The sequence below is a fragment of the Chelonoidis abingdonii genome, chromosome 9, assembly GCF_003597395.2.
Source record: "Chelonoidis abingdonii isolate Lonesome George chromosome 9, CheloAbing_2.0, whole genome shotgun sequence".
Classification (NCBI taxonomy): Eukaryota; Metazoa; Chordata; order Testudines; family Testudinidae; genus Chelonoidis; species Chelonoidis abingdonii.
The window spans coordinates 58,361,635-58,384,989 of record NC_133777.1 but is presented as its reverse complement, the minus strand read 5'-3'; the positions used below and the strand labels follow the sequence as shown (position 1 = coordinate 58,384,989).

The following is a 23,355-nucleotide window of genomic DNA, read 5'->3' as shown; positions in this document are numbered from 1 at the left end:
TACAGAGAGGTTTTTCCCAGGGCCGGTGCAACCCATTAGGCGACCTAGGCAGTCGCCTAGGGTGCTAGCATTTGAGGGACGGCATTTCGGGTCCTTCGGTGGTGACCGCGGCAGCTGGATCTTTGGCCGCCCGGGTCATTGGCAGCATTTAGGTGGAGGGACCTGGGGCAGGGGGTGCACGGTGAGGGCCGCCTGGAGCAAGTAAGGGGGGGTGGCACGCAGGGGAACCACTCCCTGCTCCAGCTCACCTCTGCTCTGCCTCCTCCCCTGAGCACGCTGCCATGCTCCACTTCTCTCCCTCCCAGGCTTGCGGCACCAAACAGCTGATTGGCGCTGCAAGCCTGGGAGGCGGGAGAAGTGGAGTGGTAACGGTGTGCTTGGGGAAGAGGCAAAGCAGAGGTGAGCTGGGGTGGGTGGAGCTGCTGCGGAGTGGGGCGCCTCAGGGCGGAGGGTGGGAGCTGCCATGGGGGGGCGCTTCCAGGGCTGGATGGGTTGGGAGCTTCCATGGAGGGGGGTGCCTCAGAGCAGATGGGGGGTGGGGAGCTGCCCTGGGGGGGTGCCTTAGGGCAGAGGGCTGCCACAGGGCTGGGGGGGTGCAAGGTGGAAGTTTCGCCTATGGCGCGAAACATCCTTGCACCTGCCCTGGGTTTTCCTACCACTATGATGGCATGTGGAGGTCAGGGGAAGCTTCCGCTACAATGTCTTCTGGCAGTACAGGGAGGTTTTCATAGCACTACAGGACTTCCGGCAGCATGGGGAGGCTTTGTTACACAAAACTTTGGACACTAATTAATTTACCTACAAGTTTGTCTAATTTTAAGAAAAGAGGTAAACAAGATTGTGGCTCGCCCTAAAGGAATTTCTAGAGTGTTACCAGGGGGCTTGTCTCTGACCTGCAGAGGGCTCCTCAGAGCAAGCTAGTCTTGCTGACTCTGAAAGGACAGGGATACAGCCTTCTGCTCAAGGATGGACACACAAGCAATAACTCTTTGAAAACAAAAGAATTATTTATTTAAAAGAAATAAGTAGTTACAATGTAGTAAATGAAGCAAGAAAGGATACATAGAGCATAGTAAAATGCAATGGAATTACATTAAAGAATTAGAGCAGTGCAATAAAATAAAAGACACAGATTACATAGGATATCTTAACACATATGAGAAATACAGCGGTTTCAATCAGGGCTTTGGAGTGGAGCGCGGAGCTGGAGCGCGAAGCAGCTCCAGAGCAGTGAAGCTGCAGATTTTTGCCTGGAGCTGGAGCGGAGCCGGAGCACAGCCCCAATGCCCTGGTTTCAATGTAACAAGCATATAGAGGTCCTGTATCCATAAAGGCTTTTAGTCTTAATGATATAATTTAGCCTCATACTTCATACAATGAGGTATATACACATATGAGATACCATTACTGCATATACAGATTAAAACATGCACTTAACATCAACATTAATACTTAACACCTGACATTTAACATCCTGTGAGTGGTGATCAGCCAGTCACAGGAGGGGTAGTGGAGATCTCATTCAAGAAGCAGGCAGCTTTATTCACAGACAAAGCCATACACTCTTAAATAATAGATAGAAAAAAAAATTAGACTTACACTCATTTAAATTTTCCTCCAATTCCTCTATTGGTCCTTCTGTCCTGTCTGATCCCCAGAGTGTGGCTGCCACAGCTGCGCTGTTGCTCTTCTGCTGTGGATGCAATGGAGGTCACTGCTCTTCTGTTGCTGCTGGCAAGGTAGCTCCTTCTTGCCAAGGCAACCTTGGAATTCTGCTGCTGCTGCTTTTTCAGGTAGCTGCTTTCCAGGAAGTTCCAATCTTCTTTTCAACCAGCTTCCCTTTTTCAGTGTCAGCCTGCTGCTTTGTGGCTGCTTCTTGAGGTTTCAAGCTCCAAAAACCCCATGTTTAAGACAACCCCCAATGGAACTTCATGGGACCTTGACAAGACTTCCCAGCCACCCCTACTGCCCAGACAAGCTGCCATACTCACTGACCATGGATTAGAGAACTACCTGCAATGTCCTCCTACCCTCAGCACAACTTGGTCAGACACTGTGGTTTTTCTAACCTCTCCTGAAGAGCTCGCATTTCTGAAGACAAGACAAACAGATTTTTGATTAGAAGAATTCATTCCATTTATTGGAAGGGAATAAAGTCACGTTACTTCCCACAAACTGGTGGTATCACCTTGCCCCTTAAATGTGAAAGGTCCAATGCAGCAGTCTGTGCAAAACAAGCTGGAGTGGCATACACCGCCTGTTCATAGGCCCTACTTACCTTCTCTTCTGATTTTCAAACTCACTACCCTTGTGGAGGTAGTGGAGGCTTATGAAGGAGTCTTTCTGCCCTCATGTGGTCTCTGTTCCCCAAATGATGTTTTCTGTCTGGATTTCTTCCTTGGGGCATGGAAAAAGGACCAGCTAGTGACTCAGTGACTGCTGCATCTTTGACTGAGATACCTTAGGAGCTGCTTTTCAGATGATGGCTCAGGCCCAAAGGAATCCCTGGTAAGTGGAAGGCTAAAATAGCTACCATTTCACCTGACATTTGTCCACTGAGTGAGGCCTACACTATCCTGGTACACCTCAGGAATCACACAACTGATATGGGCAGAGGATAGCCAGCAAATTACTGTGGGCACCTCAGACTTTCTTTTCTAGGGAAGACTTTCTTCTACAGCCTAAGAGCCTCTAGCCTTTGGACTTTATTTCCCAAGATATAAATTAGCTCTGTCATCACTGAATGACAGTAGGCTTGCTTGTGCTGGAAGTGTCTCCAACTCTAAAATAAACAGCATATCTTGCAGTTGGGCAGAGTTGTAATTCTCATTATCTGTTTCCTGTTACTTTTTGTTGAGCTCACTAAACTTCCTCTTTCCTTTCTCTTCGCAAGAATTTCCTTAGAATTAGAGACAACACCAAGAAGAGGAAACCTTTGCAACCTTTTCTCCCAGAAGAATGTATTTTTTGGTGATCCTGGCTTTTCTAGGACGAATTATGGGTATGTTTCCTATTAAGAAAAACTGCTCATTTCTATGCCTATCTCACTTTCTTAATTCTTAAGAGTATTTTGTGTAAAGTTGATTTTCTGGGATGTTTAATCTTAACACATACTGACGTGTAGCATAAATATAAAATTAAAGAATTATAGTTGGTTTAAGTTTGATTAAGAATAGATTGTGTTATAAAGAAAGGCCCTGACTAGCAAATAGAAGGAAAGTCTTGAAAATAAAAAGGCCAGAAGACACTGAGTAGGATGGCTGGTTCAAAAAATTAATGAGATAAGGAAATTTCTAAAAAGAATGCCTCTGACTGACAGGGTTGACTGCAGATGGTTTTAAATAAGGCAAAGGAGCCAGCCTGGACCTTTCCACCCCACATACCAGTTTGATCTTAAAAGTAAAGCCTGTGTGAACCCAAGTGCAATGAAAAAGCTGTTGGACAGTAAGGAGGAGGAGAAGAGATAAGGAGCAAATATCTTGAGTGAAAGCAAGTTGTAAATCTTATCTGGATTAAAACTGAAAATTAGGGTGTACTGTCTCAAATTAGCCATTAGCTAATGTGATAACTGGCTCTGGCCTCATTTGTTTTTTGAAGCGTATAAAAAGAGTTAGGAATTCAAGGGTTCTCTGTCACACCCTACCACCTGATCATGCTTAAGTACACCAGGACTAGATGGTTTTCCCTAGTCTGGCCTATTTGTAAGTGATCGCATTCTTATGAATACTTTGTTACTATGTTGGGCATAGTCTCTGCTTATTTTAAGGCTGACAGGCATGTTTAGAAGCATGTTAAAATACTATTTGGCCTTTGGACTTAATAAAGGAATTTATGGTTAAATTAGTGTCTGATGGTCTCTTGTATTAACTATTTCTAATATTATTAGTAATTCAACAAAAAGTATTCCTGATTGCAGGCTATATTTACTGACTTTAACAATGTTGTAAAAGGTTATTTTCTCAACCAATAAATGGACTGGGGAGTCGGAAGGGTCATTAGAGATGTCAGGAAAGTGCATTTGTGTGAAATACAGAGGGGGAGGGTTAGGAGACTGTTTGTTTCAAAAGTGCATTCGGCCCCATGGAAACAATACCCCCCACCCCGAGTGCCTCCCGCCTCGTGGAAACAAACCCTTGTTCACCAGCGCTGCCCCACCCCAGACAGATGTGGGCTGAAAAGGAAGGTTGGGAGGGAGGGGGGAAGAAATGGCATGCATAGGGTGACCAGATCACAGCAGTAAAATAGGACCCACCCTATCCCCGCTCGGCCCCACCATCACACCCCTCTTCACCACCTAGTTCCCCGCTGGCTTGCTGCATCCCGCTGTTCCCCGCTGGCTTGCTGCATCCCTGCCTCCGGCCAGCATCACACCCCCTGTCTCCAGCCAACCCTTGCCACACACCCCTGCTCCAAACCAGCTAACCCCACACCCCATTTCCAGCCAGCCCCTGCCGCACCCCCATGCCTGAAGCCAGCTAGCCCCACACCCCAGTCTCCAGCCAACCCCTGCTGCACCCCACTGCCCTGCCTCCAGTTAGTCCCACACTCCTGTCTCCAGCCAGTCCCTGCCACACACCTCTGCCCTGCCTCTAGCCAGCTCCACACCCCCTGTCTCTAGCCAAGCCCTGTTGCACCCCGCTGCTGGAAGCCAGCCCCTGCCACACACCCCTGCCTGAAGCCAGCTAGCCCCACACCCCCTGTCTCCAGCCAGACCCTGCTGCATCCCCTGCCTTGCCCACAGCCAGCCCCACACCCTCTGTCTCCAGCCAGCCCTTGCCACAACCCTCTGCCCGAAGCCAGCCAGCCCCACACCCTGTCAGGTTATTTATTTATTTTCATTAAATATGTAGACTAAGTGAAATTAATAAATTTTCAAGCCAAACATGAATTAATTCTAATGAACAATGCCACATTATGCAGTACTCATTTTCGAAAGTTTATAATAAGCGATGCTCCAGGGGGAGAGGTAGAGTGGGATGGGGTTAGGGGGGCGCAAGGTGAAAGTTTCGCCTAGGGTGCAATACCCTTGCACCGGCTCTGCGCGCACAGGGTGGGGTGCAGGATGGGTGGAGGGGTGCAGGCTCTGGGAGGGAGTTTGGAGGACTGGGTGCAGGCTCAGGGACAGAGTTTGGGGGCCAGAGAGGGGGTCGTGGATGCTATGGGGGAGGGGACTGCCATCATATGTGGCTTCCTTCCTCTCCTGCTGCCCCTTGCCATAACCTCACGGGGGTTGGGGGATGGGGCTGCCCCTTGCCCAGTTTGCAGGAATAGGGGCTGGGGAGGAGGGGTCAAACACTCACCAGAAGCCCCAGCAGCTGCTCAGGTGAGTGAGGCCCACTGCCAATGATCTTATCTCCCACTGGAAGCCCCCTTGGCATCTTCCCCAGGCAGAGGTGAAAGTAAGCGGGTACGGGCCGGTACGGAGGACCCATAAGAAAAGGAGATTGACTGAGGGAGGGAGAGAGAAGCCTTCTCCCTGCATAAGAATAGTTCCCTGATGGTTCAGCCCCCAGGGCTAGGTTTCTGGCATTCTTGTTAATTTCACTCACAGTAGCTGGCGGGAGGGGGTTGAGGGGAGGATGTGTTTGACCATGGCAGGGGCAGTCCTTTTCTGCCCCTGGGGTTGAGGGGTTCTGTCCAATACTAATATACACAACAAATACAAGCATTTGGCTGCACAGCTTAAATCCAGAGCTAATAAAAGCAGGTGGAAGCGGAAAACTCACTGTCACACTGGTTTCTCGTCTCCTCCCTCCACCTCCTCCAGCCAGGCTGCAGACAAGGCTCTGCATTCCCGCCCCTCCCCTCACAGGGGTTCTCCTCTGGGCTCTAGCTTGTAGTAGGGAGACTGGCTGAGATTTCTGCTGCTGCTGCCTGCAAAAGAACAGTTTAAACTCAGCTGTTCCCTGTGCAGTTCAGTGCCCAGAGTTAAGAGCCATTTCTGGCATCCTTGTTAATTTCACTCCCAGTTGTTGTTGGGTGTGTGTGACTATGGCAGGGGCAGTTCTTTTCTGCGCCCAGGATGAGGAGATCTCCTAAACACAATCAAAATCAGGAACCGTTTCCAAGTTCAGATCTATCTCATTCCCTCCCCAGCAGAGGATCATGGTTGTGATGTCCAAACTGCTTGCAGATCCTCTTTGAAATATTGCTGTTTTAAAAAAAACAACAGAAAAAACATGGAAAACATGGTGGAAAGATGTGTCATGATGATTAGGATTTATTTTGGGCAAAGCAATTTTGCTAAAGCAACTAAAGATTCACAGGGAAAGCAAATAGCCACCATAGATAAAACCACAAAGGGATTGGAGGGGAAAACTGAATATTCGGGGAAATTATTGTGCCTCCTTTGAAAGAAATAGTAGTTTTCATTCCAATCCACCCTCTTTATATATTGATTTAAACACCTGAAATGTCCTTAGGACGAGTGCAATCTCAGATCTCTTTTTGTTTTGTCCTGCCTGCAGAGTGCAGAGGCCGAAATTGACAAAACTTTCTCTAAATATCTTGTATATTTTATGAAGGCTATTCCAGTTGTCCTTCATTCACCCCTGACTTCCCCTCCCCACCCCCAACCCCCGGCTCCCTCCCTGGCTTGCTGGCTGTGGTTTTTGCCTTGGTTACTTACTCCTTGGCAGACCCGGCCCAGCAGCACCTGCTGGCTTTCTGCAGGCAGCAGCCTACAGGGGCCGGTTGCTGGGGTCACTGCTGGTTGGTGGCAGGCTGCTGCTGCACTGTTTGTGATATATTCATACACATACACATACATACAGTCAGAGGTGAAAGTAAGCCATTCTGGTCCGGCGTACTGGCAAGAGCCAGTACGCTGTGCTGGACCGCATTGACTTCCACGGTGGGGATTGAAAGGGCTCTGAGCTGCCCACGGGTGGGCTGGGGCCGGGATTTATAGGGCTCATGGCTCCCCGCTGCTGCGGGCAGCCCAGAGCCCTTTAAATCCTGGCCGCGGCTGAGAATTAAAGGGCTCAGAGCTCCTGCCGCTGAGGGCAGCCCAGAGCACTTTGAATCCTGGCCATGGCTCTGGCGGCCGGGCTGGGGCCAGGATATAAAGGGCTCCGGGCTTCCCTCAGGGGCAGGAGCTCGGGGCCCTTTAAATCCCTGACCCAGCGCCGCAAAGCTTGAGGTTCCCCCTGGTGGCCAGAGCCCTGGACCCTTTAATTTGCCCCTGAGGACTCCCAGCCACCTCTGCAGCTGGGAGTCCCTGGTTGATTTAAAGGCTCTGGGTCTCCCAGCCACAGCTGGTTCGCCGGGGCCTTTAAATCTTGAGAGGCCACGCCTCTTCCCGATGAGGCCACGCCCCCCTCAGGACTCTGGCAGTATCGGTAAGTCCTGTAAGTTACTTTCACCCCTGCCTCCAGGTGAGTGCCAGGGGAGAGGAGGGTTGCGAAGCACGTGTGTGCCTCCCTCTCCCCCTCCCCCTCCCCCTCCCCCTCCTGATGTGCTGCAGCTGGCTGCTCACCCGCAACCCTCTGCCAACCAGTGTCTCTTATTGCCATAGAGGCAGCAGCAGCTGGGAGAGCCGCAGCTTTCCTTCCGGCAGAGAAGGCTTTTTCTGCGCCCCTCAGCTTTCTGTGCCCGAGGCAAGTGCCTTCTCAACTTCGTTGGTCAAAATTTGACAAAATTCAAAGTCTGATTAAAATTTTACATCAAAAATTTGAATTTCAATGGATAAAAAAATGGAAATAAAATGTTATGAATATTTTCACAATGTTCTAATCAAAACATGAAATTTTGATAGGGAAATATATTCCACTTTTTTTCAATCTTTCAGCCAGGGGCTGCTCCAGGCACCAGTGCAGGAAATGTGTGCCTGTGGTGGCATGCGACGGGGGGCATCATGCCAGTTGCTGTGAGGGCGGCAGACAGGCAGTCTTCGGTGGCATGCCTCCAGGAGGTCCCCCAGTCCCGCGGCTTCGGCAGCAATTTGGCAGTGGGTACGCCAAAGGCGTGGGACTAGCAGATCATCCACAGATACGCTGCCGAATCCATGTGACCAGCAGACTGCCTGCAGTCATGCCACCTAAGGCCATCTAACTGCCGTGCTTGGGGCAGCAAAAAACATAGAGCTGCCTGCTTTCAACTAGCTCTGGTTCTGAATGCCAATTTATTCAGTATTGTATTAAAAAAGCTGTGAAAATACAAAAGCTAAAATGTTTTGTCTATTTGCTTAAGGATAATCTATGCTTATAGTAACATAGCTGTAAGTATGCTTAATTTTTTGCAGCAGACCAGCTGGAGTAGCTCAGATACAGGTTTTTGTTGCATTTCACCAAAATGGCTATATTTTATAAGAACTCTAAAAAAATGTAGGAAAGAGGATTGGAGGCATAATTGTGATGACAGTGTCTCTTAGACACATGCCTCATAAAGCCTTTGTAATTCACATGGAGGCCTCAATTCTGTAATCAGTAATGTCATGTGAGTAACTTTATGCATGTGAATAGTCCCATTGAATTTTGGAACTGTTCATATGGACAGACGTTCTCAGGATCATGGACTTAATCTTTATGTAGTTTGCTAAAAGTTAATTAGCAAGGGCCAGATTTTCTAAGTTAAAACTGCAGTTTTGTGCCATGGCTGCTTGTGATTGGTTATTGGCCAAGGGAATTAATAAATATGGCAATTGTTAGTACACAAATACATATTTGTACCCTCTTTTCTTCTTTTGAACTCTCTTTGGTGTCATTCTTATGGTCAGAAAGGGCCATAAAACCACCCTTTAAAACAAGGCCAATGTCAAGGCTTAAGCTATGTAATCTGATCAGCGTTCATTATGATCTGTGCAATATTCTGCTCATTCCACAAGATCCAAGTATAAAATTTCAGATTTGTGCTCTTAGTGCTAGATCCTACAACATGTTGTGGGTGTCATAGGAAGTGCTCAGAGCCCCGAGCTTCTGCTGATGGCAAGGGGAGGATGTTCAACATGATCCAGGAGGAACAGAGCAGCATCCCAGAAGCACACAAACTCGCAGGATTGGGCCCTTAATGATGCTTATAACCTGCAGCACTTTCTTTACAGTATTATTTGTAAGATGATTTCTGAATCATTTTGCATCAGTAACCATTTATGTATTTTTAACAGGTGAGACTTTCTTTCGTCACTATGAAAATGGAAATTTCACACTTACGTGCAATGGAACAGTGGCTAATGAGAAGGAAACAATTTGGTATGAAACTAAAGAATTTCTGCAAGAATGGCAAGTAATCAGCTGCTGCAGTAATCAACTGCCCAAAGTAATCAATGGACCAAACAAATGCTCTGATAAAACAAAGTGTACAAACCGATTATCAAATTCTGATTCCAGAGGTGGTGGGGTATTTGCATGTGAGCAATTTACAAATACTGGAACATCACAGACTTGCCCACTTTTTACCAATGTGACTCACTGCAGACATTATAACTTTTTTATTGTGGCGATAATAAACATGACTGCTGGTGAGTACTTTTCTTCTGGGGGAAAGGGTTTATTTTTATTAATAAATTCTAGAGCTGAGAGGCCAGAAAGGGAGTTAGTGAGTTTAAGAGGAGCTTATTTAGAAAATTCAGAGCTGAGGACCAGATTCTGCCCCTTTTACTTACAGTGAATAATACTATTCTCCACCAGTGTTCCTTTGACTTAAAAAAGGAACACTTACGGAGGAGGTGTTATATGAGTGAGGGTGACTGAATTTGGCTTTGAATGAATTAGCATCTGAACTAGGCTGAGTAAAGTGGTCAACAAAAGTGGAAGTTCTTAAAAAAGAAAAGAAATTAAAAAAAATATGGGATGTGGGAATGTCATTGAAAATCTGCACTTTTTGCCATACTAAGTTTACTGTTATTAAGATGCATTCTAACTCAAAGGCCTACTCATGATGTCTTTATTCAGTTTTCGCTCAGCCCTTTTTTGGGTACATCCCCACTGATTTTAGCTGAATAAATTGCTCTTCACTTCCCCCTAGAAACACTTGTTTGTAGTGATGTTGGTACAGTTTATCTGCCACCTTTCTACTTTAAAGTTGGTACCTGAAGGGATCCTTCTACAAGGGTGGGCCCTGGAGCTACACTGATTCATGCAAGCTGAGGATCTAGCTCACAGATTGTAAAACACTAATGCCCAGTATTGTGCCTTGCTCTTTGAATTTCTTCCCATAGAGTGAGATTCTCAACCGTGCTCTGGCTGGGTAAATGGGCTAAAGGGTTTCTAAAATCAGCATCTGGTCTGGGTAGAATTTCCCTTTGGCACAGGAACTAAGGAAGACAGCAGCAGACTGTCCTTTCAACAACACTCTTGCAACTCCTGACATAGCAGGTATGGCTTGGGTCCAGGCTGCAGAATGCAGCACTACTTAAATTCAGGGCAGTTGATCCTCAGGGCTGCCTAAATTGTACTGAGGGCTGCTTAAAGCTACCTTAGCCCCTCTCCACCTGGGTTGTGAGTTTTGTTCTGTGCATCTAGAGGCACAGCACAGAATCTTACCTCTAGTGTTTTAAGCTTTCAATCGATTGTACTCATAACATTGGTTTTGTGCCAATTTTGCACACACAAACAACTATTTGTGCAGACAAGGCACCTAAGTACCAAATCTGTGTGTGCAAATATTTGTCGAGCACCCATAACAGGTATATGCTAAATGTTGTGTCTGCAATATGGAGCCTGGTTTGAGGTTAATTGAAAATTTGACCCTAGAAATGCTGCAGAATCTCACTCTAGGGGCCATTGTTGTTTTTAAATGTGTTTGTGCACATATTAAAAACGACTACCCTCTGAATGTCCTGTTTAGTATACACTGCAGTTCAACTACTTTATCCAGAAAATATTTGATCTTTAATAGCTGTTTCAAAATTTCACATTTTTTCAGCCATTTGTCTAATAATGTATCTCGTAGCTGATACTATCAGCACTTTGGCCAAGGCAGACCCTGAACCAGGCAGCAGAAATGACAACATCTGTTTATTGCAGTGTGAGAATGTGGTTTCCCAGATGTTATAGAATTATAGATGTGTAGGATTGAAGGGCCCTCAATAAATCATCTAGTTCAGTCCCCTGTACGCAAGGCAGGACTAAGTAATAACTAGACCATTCCTGACAGGTGTTTGTCTAACCTGTTCTTAGAAACCTCCAATGATGTAGATACCATAGCCTCCCTTGGCAATTTGTTCCAGTGCTTAACTACCTGGACAGCTAGGAAGTTTTTCCTAATGTCCAATCTAAACCACCCTTGCTGTAATTTAAGCCCATTGCTTCTTGTCTTATCTTCAGAGGTTAAAGAGAACAACTTTTCAGCCTCCTCTTTGTAACAACCTTTTATGTACTTGAAAACTATTCTCATGCCCCCTCTTAGTCTTCTCTTCTTCAGACTAAATAAACCCAGTTTTTTCAATCTTCTCTCATAGCTCATGTTTTCTAGACCTTTAATCATTTATTGCTCTTCTCTGAACTTTCTCCAATTTGTCCACATCTTTCCTGAAATGTGGCACCCAGAACTGGATGCAATACAGTAACTCCTCACTTAACGTTGTAGTTGTGTTCCTGAAAAATGTGACTTTAAATGAAACAATGTTAAGCAACTCCAATTTCCCCATAAGAATTAACGTAAATGAAGGGCTTAGTTTCCAGGGAAATTATTTACACACACACACACACACACACACACACACACTATAAGTTTTAAACAAACCATTTAATACTGGTACACAGTGATGATGATTGTGAGGTTTGGTTGAGTTGGAAGAGTCAGAGGGTGGGATATTTCCCTTACTGCTAAATGATGAACTAGCAATTGTCTGAGCCCTCAAGAGTTAACTCTCTCTCTACACAGGGCAGCAGGAATGGAGGGAGATATGCGCATTTCCCTTAAGTACACTGCCTTGTTAATTAGATCAGCTTGCTGAGACACAGCTGCTGCAAGCTCCCTCCATCCTGAGTCCTGATCTGTTCCCCCTGCGTTATGGAAGATGGGGTAAGCGGGCTGCAGGAAAAGGGGGGAGAGGACACCCTGACATTAGCCCCCCTCTTCCTTCCCTCCCCCCCAGCACAGCAAGCAGGAGTGCTCCAAGGGGAGCAGCTCCAAGGCAGAGGGCAGGAGCAGCACATGGCAGTGGGGTGAGGGACACAGCTGAACTGCAGGCAGCTGCTTCACAGGGAACTTAGGGAAGTGGGGAGCTGATAGGGGGCTGCCGGTCCACCCTGGTTCCAAGCCCCCACCAGCTAGCTGCAAAGGGCTGCTCTTCCTGCAAGCAGTAGACAAAGCAGGTGGCTGCCAAACGACGTTAGAAGGGAGGCTTACAGAACTTTAAATGAGCATGTTCCCTAATTGATCAGCAATGTAACAACGAAACAACATTAACTGGGACAACTTTAAGTGAGGAGTTACTGTACTTCAGTTGAGGCCTTATCAGTGCAGAGTGGAGTGGAAGAATTCCTTCATGTGTTCCTAAGTCCCAGAGGTTTTCTCAGTGAAATTGGACATATATCTGTAGGAGGAGTAGCATAGTTAGTGCCTCTAAGAGCATGCCCCACTTCTATAGTTCCAGTAGGCAGCTGGTTCAGCCCAGAATTATTATTTTGATGACCACCAAATGACTGAACATGCAGTGCTGAGAACCTTCTGTGCAGAGCTGAGCACCTTCAACTTCAGTGGAATGTGCAGGTGCTGGCAACTTCGCAGAAGGTACTCAGATTTCACAGAATTGGGCCCCAAATGGCTATTTAAAATAGCTGACTTGTAGCCATAGTACAATAGATATTTGCACCTGTTAATGTAAAAATGCCTTGTAAATTGTTCATTAAAATCAAACACCTCCTCCCCACCCCAATAGAAATGAAACAATGTTTTTGCACTGAATTCTGTGTCGGAGAGGATGTTCTTGTTGGAAAATTTTCAAACTTCTAAGAGTCCTTTCAAAGGCAAAGCATGTTATAACATGTTACAGTGCACATTTGTCATATCTTTTGTGTTTGTTTCATTCTGTATTGCAGATAAGGAGATATTTGAGACCATTCCGTCAAAATCACACAATAATCATTTAGTAGAAGAAGAAAGTAACATCACTCTCTCTTGTGAATTTCAAATGAAGCAACCAGATCAAACATTTGTTATATATTGGATCAAATATACAGAAACAAGCAAATGCCTGTTTTCTGCTGAGAGAGAGATATCTAATTTCTCGTATAATACACATTGCTGTATTGATGAGATGATCAAAGGACGACTAGTGAACTATACAAGCTTAGATTCAGACAAGAAACATGTAGTCCATAATATGACCATCTTGAATGTTACTGACTCTGACAGTGGAACTTATTTATGTGTTGTAAATTCCTGGTCAAGAAATAAACATGTGTGGAAGATTGCAAATAACCTTTCTATAGAAGTGAGGAATCAAGCCATTCCATGTAAGTTAGAAGTTTTGTAGTTGGGGTTGGTACCAGAGTTGCTTATAATTTTGCCAAACTTTTGCTATTTGGGATAAAATTTTCCATGCTGGGAAAATTTCAGTGAAAATGGTTCAGCCATTTTTGAGAACAATCCATGGAAAAATATGCTGTATTGCCCATGTTAAAAATTCTGGTGACATTTCTTTGAACAGATCTAGTGCCCCATGCTTTGGAATAGGGACTTGCCATGTGGCAGGAGAGCAGCCTTCATGTTAGCGGTGAGCCTTTTACCGTTCCCATGAAAGTCTGCCCAAATTTGGCCAAGTTATAAGCTATAAAAATCACAGTGCACAGATGCTCCGTAAAGACTTCCTAGATTTCACCCACTAAATTCCCCAATGCTCCAGCCCAGTGCTGAGTGGGACTTTCCCTGCAATTGCAGGTCTGGGCTGCTGTGAGCCATGTTGCATCCAGTTCCAAGCAACTGAACTGAGACTGAACTACTGTGCTCTCAGTGACATCCCTGCTGGGCCCAGGCTTTGTGGAGGAGAAGGAATGAAGAGATGATAGAAGCCAGCCAGCCAGTGGTGGGAGGGTGGAGAGAGCAGAGAGTGACAAGAAGTTTGGTGTGGGAGACTGAATGCAGGAGGCTAGTGGATAGGGGCGGCAGAAGAAGGAAACTGGGACTGGGAGGTGGGGTGGGGGAGACTGAGAATGAGAGCTGGAGACAGAAGTGTGTGTGGGGGGAGGGGGAGGACACTAGAAGCCAGTAGGTGGCAGAGGACACTGAGATCAGAGGAGGAGCTGGAAAGAGATTGGAATTGGCAGGGCAGGAGGTGGGGGGGTAGGAGGAAAGGGAGGGTTGGAGATCTGGTGAGCCAGGATGTGTGGGGTAGGGGGAAAGAAGTGGGAAAGGCTGGGCAAAAAATAGTGGGCTAAGTAGCTGGGATGGGGTGGGGAAAATGCTGCGATTAGACAAGGAGCCAAGGGAGGGAGAATGGGACTGGGAAGCAGTGGGGCTGGAGAAGATTAGTGTGGGAGGGGGACACTGGAGGCAAGCACTGGGAAGAGGACTGGTGACTGCAGTTAGGGTAGGGCAGGAGAATAGGACTGGGAGGGAGAAGCGACAGGACTGGGACAAGGACGGGTTTGAGAGGATGAAGCAAAAGGGGTCGTTCTGGGAGGGGATTGGGCAGAAGAGTCCATGCCTGCTAGAGCCACCCCCTCCAGAGCCTGGCATGGAAGTCACGATTCCTGAGCCTCACCATTCCTCTGCTGTCAGCAAATATCTGTGAAACTCACAGGGAAGGTGTCCTGTCCCCCTCTAGTGCTGATCCAAATGACAACCTACTACTACTGCTATCAGTGCCAATGTTAGCTTACGTGGCATAAGTCTTTGTGATGCATCTAAATGTCCCAGCCCTGCCAATGACCCAGTGGGTATCAATATGATGTCACATAATAGAATTTCTGTTTTTTCAGTTTGCTTTCTTAGGAAAACAGTAAATTACACGCTCCCCCCCACCCGCACACATTAAAAGAGCATTAAGGTTGCAGAGTCAAGCACTCCAAAGTTGGGAGATGCCATTACTAAGGTTGCTGGCTTGAGACCCTGGGGTCTGATTTGCAGAAATGCTGAGCACTAGCAGCTGCAACTTCAGTCAGTGAGAGTGAACATATGAAGTGCTATTAAATGCTAAGTTCTATGCAATAGCAGGTCCTAGGCATCTCAAATGGGAGATGGAAAATTGGTGGATTTTTAGTCCGTAATATCTCTGACCTCAGTTCCCCATTTGTCCAAAGGAATTTACAGTCTAGAATTCATTTTTTTTAAATGACTTGGTTTGAGGGATTAATCTGATTAACTGTAGGAACAAATGACGCTGTTTCAAGGTCTTGTCACTGGCTTGTGCCAGCATAACACATAGCCAGAGATCATGAAATTCTAGCCCCATTAAGTTAATGGCAAATATCCCATTGGCTTCAATGGAGACAGGATGTCACCCCTAATTGCTGTAGGGTAAAATCAAGGTCAGGTTTGCAGAGCAGTAAAGGGATGTAAGGCAAACCATGGATTGCAGTGTGGGGATGACAGAAGGCTCTGTAGAGATTCTACACTCTCCTCCCCCTCCCCCCCTGGTCTCCTCTCCATAAGCAGGTGAATAAAAATGGGCAGAGAATGCACAGATCCTTGACTCTGCCTCCCCAACACATTGGCGAGCTATACTAGACAGTGAACTGCAAGAAATACCCTGCAACAGGTGTAGCCTTAGTGCAGGGTTAGGGGAAGACCTGGAGGCAGACTGGCTTTTTCAGGGCTCTTGGCAAAACACAGTGCAGTCCAACATTTGTACCTGCAAATGACCGTGGACCCAAAAATGGAGGACAGTTTAAAGCCCCTTTAAAAATGTGAACCTCAATATTTATGCTTTACAGTTGTGCTGCATCAACCCATTATAATACTACAGTATTCTCCAGTTATCTCACAAGACGCTGCAATACTGCTACTGTAACATGTATTGTGTTGCATCTTTACAGTAGAATATTGGAATATTGTCTCATAAGAAAAATTAGCTTACAGAAATCAAGTTATCTGCTGCTTTTATTACCAATACTAGCATACTGTATCCTGGAATAATCCATGTTAATGGCTTGCTGAATGTGTATTATTCACATAGTTGTTAAACATTATTTGATCACTTGAAAAGCACTATCCATATAACAGATGTGATAGTAAAGTGTTTTTCCCAGCATCGGGTTACATTTTCAAGATTAACTGACCCTGGTCCTCTCTTTAGCCTCTGCTTCCGTGCCATTGTATGCCGCCACAGGATTGATCATAGGGATTATTATCATCAATGGGATAGCATGGTTGATCTATAAAAAGAAAATCAAATCAAAAGGTAGGAAAAGTGAAATTAGTAAGTAAGATCTGCAGGAATATTTTAACTGTTGAAATTTTACAGTGTGTTTTATTTATCTATTATAGGAAAGCTATCTGCACAACTTCCCAGGTATGGCCTTGAATGGACATAACCAATGAAATATTAGTATCATTTTTAAAGTCTTTTTTCCAATTGATAGAAATGACTAAATAGATTCTTCCCTTATCTTTTTATTTTAGAGCTCAGGCTGCTCTTGAAATTTCTGGAGATGAATGTGAGCATTAAATTTTTGATAAACCTTTTTGAAATGATTGTCTACTTAGCACATTTTGAGAATTGTGTACTATGGATTTCTTAGAATGTCTGTGCACGGTATTAAGTTTTTAAACTTCAGATATTGCCAATGCTTTTTTGACCAGTAACTTTTTGTTAATCAAATTAGTTTTGGTTCAGGAGAAGGTTGTTCTTTAGGGAGGATGGTCTTGCAATTAAGGCACTGGAACAGGATATGGGTGATCTGAGTTAAATTCTTGTCTCTCTCACATAGATCCTGTCCCTATGACCTTGGGCAAGTTACAGACTCTGTCTCTGCCTGAGTTTCTCCTCAGTAAAACAAATAGAACATTGCTTCTTGCTCTCTCTGGGATGCTAAGATGGAGTCATGTGTTCTCAGTGTTTGTGTGTTCTGACAGAACAGTGCTGGGGCCATAGAAGAACCTAGCAGATAAGTGATTTTGAATCATTTTCCTAGCTACTAGAGGTGGGGTACTATAGACAGTAACCAACACAGGTCTTAATTCTGGGCTGAATAGAATGGAGTCAAATTCCATTATTTGGAGGTAGGAGAGGAGAATTTACTTAATGTCCTTTTCAAAGGGATATAAAACTATTTTATTTAGTTGATTTATTTTAGTTGATGTTTTATTTTAATTCTGTGAGATTCATAAACTCTTTGATGCAGAGTCATTGTTTTCCAGGTTCCCCGTACGCAGTGAGCAGCAGCAAAGACTTTCAAAGAAATGAAGTGTTGTATTCACTTGCAACGAGCCCAGATGAGGACCCAAATGCAGCCTATTGTACAGTGGATAACACTGCAGCATCTGGCAAGGGGACAGGAGATGAAATTCATACAGTCTATGCAGTGGTGCCACAGTAGCTGTTCCTGTAAGTGACTTGTAAGAGGAAGTGTTATTTTTGACAAATGACATTGCAAATAGAACCACCCAGGTTAGTCACGCTAGTATAACTAATAGGGGCTATATGAGTACAGTAACTCTTCGCTTAAATTGTAGTTATGTTCCTGAAAAATGCTATTTTAACTGAAATGATGTTAAACAAATCCAATTTCCCCAGAAGAATTAATGTAAACAGGAGGGGGATAGGTTCCAGGGATTTTTTTTTCACCAGACAAAAGACTATCTCTCTCTCTCTCTCTCTCTCTCTCTGTATATGTACACACAGACTCAGGATACACACAGACACACACAGACACAGACAGACTCACACAGTATAAGTTTTAATCAGTTTAATACTGTACACAGCAATGATCTTTGTGAAGCTTTGTTGAGGTGGTGCAGTCAGATGGTGGAAGAGGGAAAGATATTTCCCAGGGAATGTCTTGTTGCTAAATGATGAACTAGCACTTGGCTGAGCCCTCAAGGGTTAACACGTTGTTAATGTAGCCTCACACTCTACAAGGGAGCATGGATAGGAGGAGGGGAGACAGCATGGCTGAGAGAGAGACAGAGACACACACCATGTGTGTGTGTGTGTGTGTGAGAGAGAGAGAGAGAGAAAGAGAGAAAGACACACACATTGCCCCTTTAAGTATGCTGACACTACTCTAAGTACATTGCTATTTTAAGTTGAGACAGTAACTGCTGCCTGCAAGCTCCCTCTATCTTGAGCCCTGTCATGTGTCCCTCTGCTCTGTGGAAATGAGGTACAGGAGTGGAGGGAGGGGGGCACCTCTTCACCTCCCTCTATCCCCTGCACAGCAAGCAGGAGGCTCCCGGGAGCAGCTCCAAGGCAGAAGGCAGGAGCAGCACACAGCAGTGTAGGGGAGGGATACCAGAACTGCCCAGCAATTGATAGCCTGCTGGGTGGCTGCCGCCCAGGGAACTTAGGGGAGCTGATAGGGGAGCTGCTGGTCCACCCTGGTTCCAAGCCCCCACCAGCTAGCTCCAACAGGCTGCTCTTTCTGCAAGCAGTGGACAAAGCAGGTGGATGCCAAAGAACGTTATAAGGGAGCATTGCACAACTTTAAATGAGCATGTTCTCTAATTGATCAGCAACGTAACAATGAGACAACGTTAACCGGGACGACATTAAATGAGGAGTTACTGTATGCACTAATAATGGGAAATACTCTTCCAGTTGTATGAATCTGCTCAGGGGTCTATTTCTCACTACAGTAGTATGGAACTTTAGTTATCCCCTGTATCTTCCCCTTTTTAAGCTGTAGATTTGGAATTTTAAATCTGTGGCAAAATGAACAGGCTAATCAGAATTGTTCAGCCCAAGCAAACTTAAATTGATCACATACATTGGACAGCTGTGAACTTTCAGCTAGTGCAAAACATGCATGAGGGAGAAGGCACAAGGAGCCGTGCATTGGTTTGTCATAACTGCAATCTCTGTGCTCTCCTGAGTGCAGGAACTGCTTCCTGGGACACAAGCTGCCCAAAAAGTGGAATAGAAGATACAGAGAGATGGTATGGCCATGGCCCGACCCGCTCTACCCTATGGGGAAGCACAGCATCTGTTCTTGCCCAGCAATGCGGGGGAGTTCAAGGAGGCCATGCGTAAATTGCTTTCCTGTCACATATGGCTTTGAATGCACATAGAAAGGCCTTTTATGGTTCATTTAAGCTCAGGATTCTCAAAGTTGTATTCTTGAGTGTTGGTACCATTGTTCTGGCCTGTATTTGTCTTGAGCACTAATTTGTCTTTGTAAAACAGCCACGAAATCCCCACTACTACTCCTTTTCACAGTAAAAAAAAATCATTTTGAGAGTAATGGGCCATAGTTTCCTGTCATATGCAATTGCTTTGGTATCAGTGTAACTGACACCTGGGAGGAAAATTTGTTTGAGATTGTTATTCAGAAGATATAATGAATGCTGAAATATATGACTTTCTATAAAACTATTTCTAAAAGTTCTCTACTGACCATGAAATTGTTTTTCTTTACAAAGGAGCTGGAGAATGGACATCGGTTTGAAAATGACTATCAACTTTTGGCTGATTTTAGGGGGGAAAAAACCAACATAGTAGCCTTGACTACCCATTTTTGACTATTCAATGAGCTATCTTACAAAATATTATGGAGCAGGTCCTCTACTGGTATAAATTCTCATAGCTCCATTATGAAGCTATGACAGTTTGCACCAGAGAAACATAGGAATTGTAACACTCAGACCATTGGTTCATTTAGTTCAGAATCCCGTCTCCGGCAGTGGCCTTCACCAGGTGTGTCAGAAGCAGATGCAAGAGTCCCCATAATGGACAATTATGGCACAATTTGCTCACAGGGGAAGTTTCTTCTCAACACCTGTCAGCTACAGGTTGGCTATACCCTGAAGGAAGAGGGTTTTATAGCCCTCATATATCTTATCCTATCTAATGTAACTTTATCCTTAGTGTGTGAAAACCTTTATAAATGAACGATTGCTTTAGGAACAAAGATCTTCATTTTCCTCCAGTTATACGCTGGTGTAATTCTGCTGGCTCCATTGGAGATACTCCTGCTTTACATTGGTGTAAGTGAGAAAAGGATCAGATACTTAGACACTCAGGTATGATTACTAGAGTAGGAAGAATCAATTAAGGACACTATTAGTCCCTACTGTAAGTTTTTCTTCTTTAAAACAGGCACATTGGATATAATGTTGTGAAGGGAGACTGGGGTCCTTTATGTATCTCCAGAAAAGGTGCAGCACAAACCATGTTCCAGGAGTCAGGGCCAGCAGCAGGGCCACTCTCCTAGTAACCTAACAAAAACAGTTGGCCTGTAGTTGGCTGCTTGATTGACTACACCGCCTGATTGGTTTGAAGAGTCAGCAGCCCAGCACTTAAGCCCAGCAGCAGTTCAGTGTCTCTTCAAATTATGTACCCGTGGCTGAGCTAGCTCCTGGGTGTGTTTGTTCTAGCCCTGCCCCACTTCCACTAAGCATGACTGCCCATGTCCTGGCCACTGACACCATGGCAGTGCCAGTGTCCTCACATAAGCCTTTTTAGTCATCACAAAGGTGAGAGGAACCTCTGCTAGGATGAGAGGATAGGTGTATCTCTGTGCATATTTAAATCTTAAATCCACTGGAATGTCCATATTCTCCATTTACTTTCCCCTGCCCACCTCAAAAGCTTGACACTGAGTGAAGTGATCCTCTTTCAAGGGTCTGTTGGCTCCATTCTGGATGCTCAGATGGGATGTCTTTGCAGGGGTGCTGGAACAATTTGTATAGTGGGGGTGCTGAAAGCCATTGAACCAAACTGTAAACCCTGTATATAATGGAAACTACTACTCCTTCAAGCCAGGGGGTGTGGCAGCACCCCGGGCACCTCTAGTTCCAGCACCTATGTGTCTTTGTCGTGTTCCCATCCCTTGCTGGTCTGGGTAGGGTGACCAGATAACAAGTGTGAAAAATTGGGACACTTTATTTTTTGGAGGAGTGGCCTATAGTTGCCTGTATAAGAAAAATCCCCTCATATCGAGCTGTCTAGTTACCCTAGGTATGGGGAACTTGGGTTCCTGAACTTGGACACTGTGGTGCATTGCATAGCTACAAGCTCACCCAGATGGCTTTGGTGATGCATTCTGGAATCAAATAGGCTGTGACCTACAATTCTCATGTTAGCCTATGAAACAGGCTTTGGATTTGTAATGATTTCATCACTACCAATGTGAGCTGGATTATTCTACACCATGTTTCTGAAAACTAGTATTTCCTTGTAACCTACCTTTGTTTTCCTTTATATAAAGGACACTGAGCTATAAAGGCCATACACACCAAGAGGTTTTAATGATATTGTGCTAACCACATGAGGGAAGATTGAGTAGCTCTTGCTGTGATAGGAACCCAGAGGTGTGTGTGTAATTTTTAGCTTTATTCACCAACTTCCTGTCTTGCGTTTTTTACCAAGTTGAAGGATATGAACAGGAATATCATGGCTTTCTAAAAAAAATCATATATAAAATATGTCTTCCCTTCTACAATTTTATTAAAAAAAATCGAAAAGAAAGAAAACAGGAGGAAATCTTTACGTGTTTTTCTAACTTCCAGGTTGCTTTTTAAACAACTGTTAATGGTTTGCATTTGGTGACAGGGTACATTGGTCAAATATCATAGGTTGAATTTAGCCCAAATCCAAATAGTTAATACTATAAAACAGTGGTCGGCAACCTGTGGCCTGTGGGCTGCACGCGGCCTGTCAGGGTAATCTGTTGGCGGGCCGCAAGACAGTGTTTACATTGAACGTCTGCAGGCCTGGCCGCCCCGCAGCTCCCAGTGGCTGCAGTTTGCCATTCCTGGCCAATGGGAGCTGTGGGAAGTGGCGTGGGTGGTCATGCCTGCAGATGGTCAATGTAACCACTGTCTTGTGGCCCGCCTGCAGATTACCCTGATATGCCATAGGTTGCCCCTCACTGCTATAAAAGGTGACTGCTATTTTTCTTACGCTAAAAGGATCATATCCTACTGTCACTGAAGTCGGTAAAAGACTCCCTTTAACTGTAATGGGAACTGGATCAGACCCTGAATGAAGACAGATTGTATTGCTTCGATGCCACAGCCTTGCAATAAAGCTTTCTGATGATATCATAGCTACAAGATAGGCATTCATTTTGCTAGCTGCCATTAGGATTTTTGCTATATAGGTTAGGAATAATACAGTACAATAAGTAGAATAGAACATGATATGCATTTTTATGCCTCTGATTTTAATTTCCATATTGTACCATGTTTTTTTGTTTTGTTTATTTTAGCCTTCATATATGTGATACCAGTGAATTGCAAGAGGGCTTATAAAAGCCATGGAACAGTGGTAGTATGTAGTAATACAGATAAAGATTTGAAAAAATTGCAAATAAACTATCTTAAAAGTATTGATGTTAAAGTGTTTCAAGTTGCTGACAGGTAAATGTTAACTGAATCCAGGGACATGTTTGTTACTGTGGACAATATTAATATTCGTTCACTTCACAGAGGGCTTGTGAGAGTTAATCAATTCATCTTTTTACTGGGCTTTGGCTATGTAAAGTCTATAGCCCCAATCCTGCTTATACCTAAGCACATGCTTAAGTTTAAACATGTTAGCTTCATTAAAGGGAAAGAGATTATTTACAAGTGTGAAGTTCAGCATATTCTTAAGTGGTCACAGGATCGGGGCTTATGTAGGTGCAAGATTATTATGATGGAAATAAAAGGAAATGTAAGGCCCTACAAGAACTCCTCACAGCAGCATAGCCCCACCAGTTACTCTGCATCCTGGGCTGTCCATGTCTATAGAGGGGTGGGAGAGAATTTCAAAATGTGCTAATTTCAGTCATATATTGTAATGGACTTCCCCTCTCCTGTTGGCTGGGTTGCAGGTGGGTGTGGTTTGAGAAAGGTGGGGAGATTTGGTTATTTAAACAAAGTGGTTTTTTTGGGGGGTGGGGTGGGGTGCTGCCTGTTGTCAGCTCCAGGCAGGCAGAAGGTGCAATGTGAGGGCTCGAGTTGTGTTAAAGTTTGTTTGGCGTTTTAGAAAGCACGGTCCTGCTTCATTCCTTCAGCTATTCCTGCTGCTATAGTGTTCTGAGATGGAATTTCTCAATAGACCAAAGGAGCCAATTCTTTTCTCTTAAATATGTTTTAGAATTATGATTTTGATATGAATGAAAATTCAAAGTTAAGACTGAAGCATCATCCTTGAACTTCTCTGTGCTCACATATTGTGCAGCTGCCAGAGAGTGAATTCTTGGGTCAACTGAATTTACTTGTTTTGCCAAGGAAGTTTTGCCATAAGTGGAGCTAGAATTTCACCTACAGCTTTTGTAAAATCACCCACGGGTGCTTCAGACCTTAGAATACTTTGGTATAATAAGT

General features: G+C 44.8%; 1 protein-coding gene across 1 annotated transcript; it reads left to right on the top strand.

The window, feature by feature from the left end:
* The first annotated feature begins 2,881 nt into the window (after window positions 1-2,881).
* LOC116826699 (uncharacterized) lies at window positions 2,882-22,371 on the top strand. Its single transcript, XM_032783623.2, has 8 exons — window positions 2,882-3,001; window positions 9,104-9,457; window positions 12,984-13,400; window positions 16,181-16,285; window positions 16,372-16,396; window positions 16,507-16,541; window positions 17,245-17,431; window positions 19,465-22,371. Exons 1-7 carry the CDS (start codon window positions 2,959-2,961, stop codon window positions 17,421-17,423), a joined length of 1,158 nt encoding a protein of 385 aa, XP_032639514.1. The 5' UTR covers window positions 2,882-2,958; the 3' UTR covers window positions 17,424-17,431; window positions 19,465-22,371.
* The last annotated feature ends 984 nt before the right edge of the window (window positions 22,372-23,355 follow it).

What these genes read in the sequence shown, in the direction of transcription:
- LOC116826699 (XM_032783623.2), top strand. Translation starts at nt 2,959, where the DNA reads ATGTATTTTTTGGTGATCCTGGCTTTTCTAGGACGAATTATGG. An exon ending in TTTTCTAGGACGAATTATGG is followed by an intron (nt 3,002 to 9,103) that starts GTATGTTTCCTA and finishes TATTTTTAACAG; the next exon opens with GTGAGACTTTCTTTCGTCAC. An exon ending in AAAGAAAATCAAATCAAAAG is followed by an intron (nt 16,286 to 16,371) that starts GTAGGAAAAGTG and finishes TATCTATTATAG; the next exon opens with GAAAGCTATCTGCACAACTT.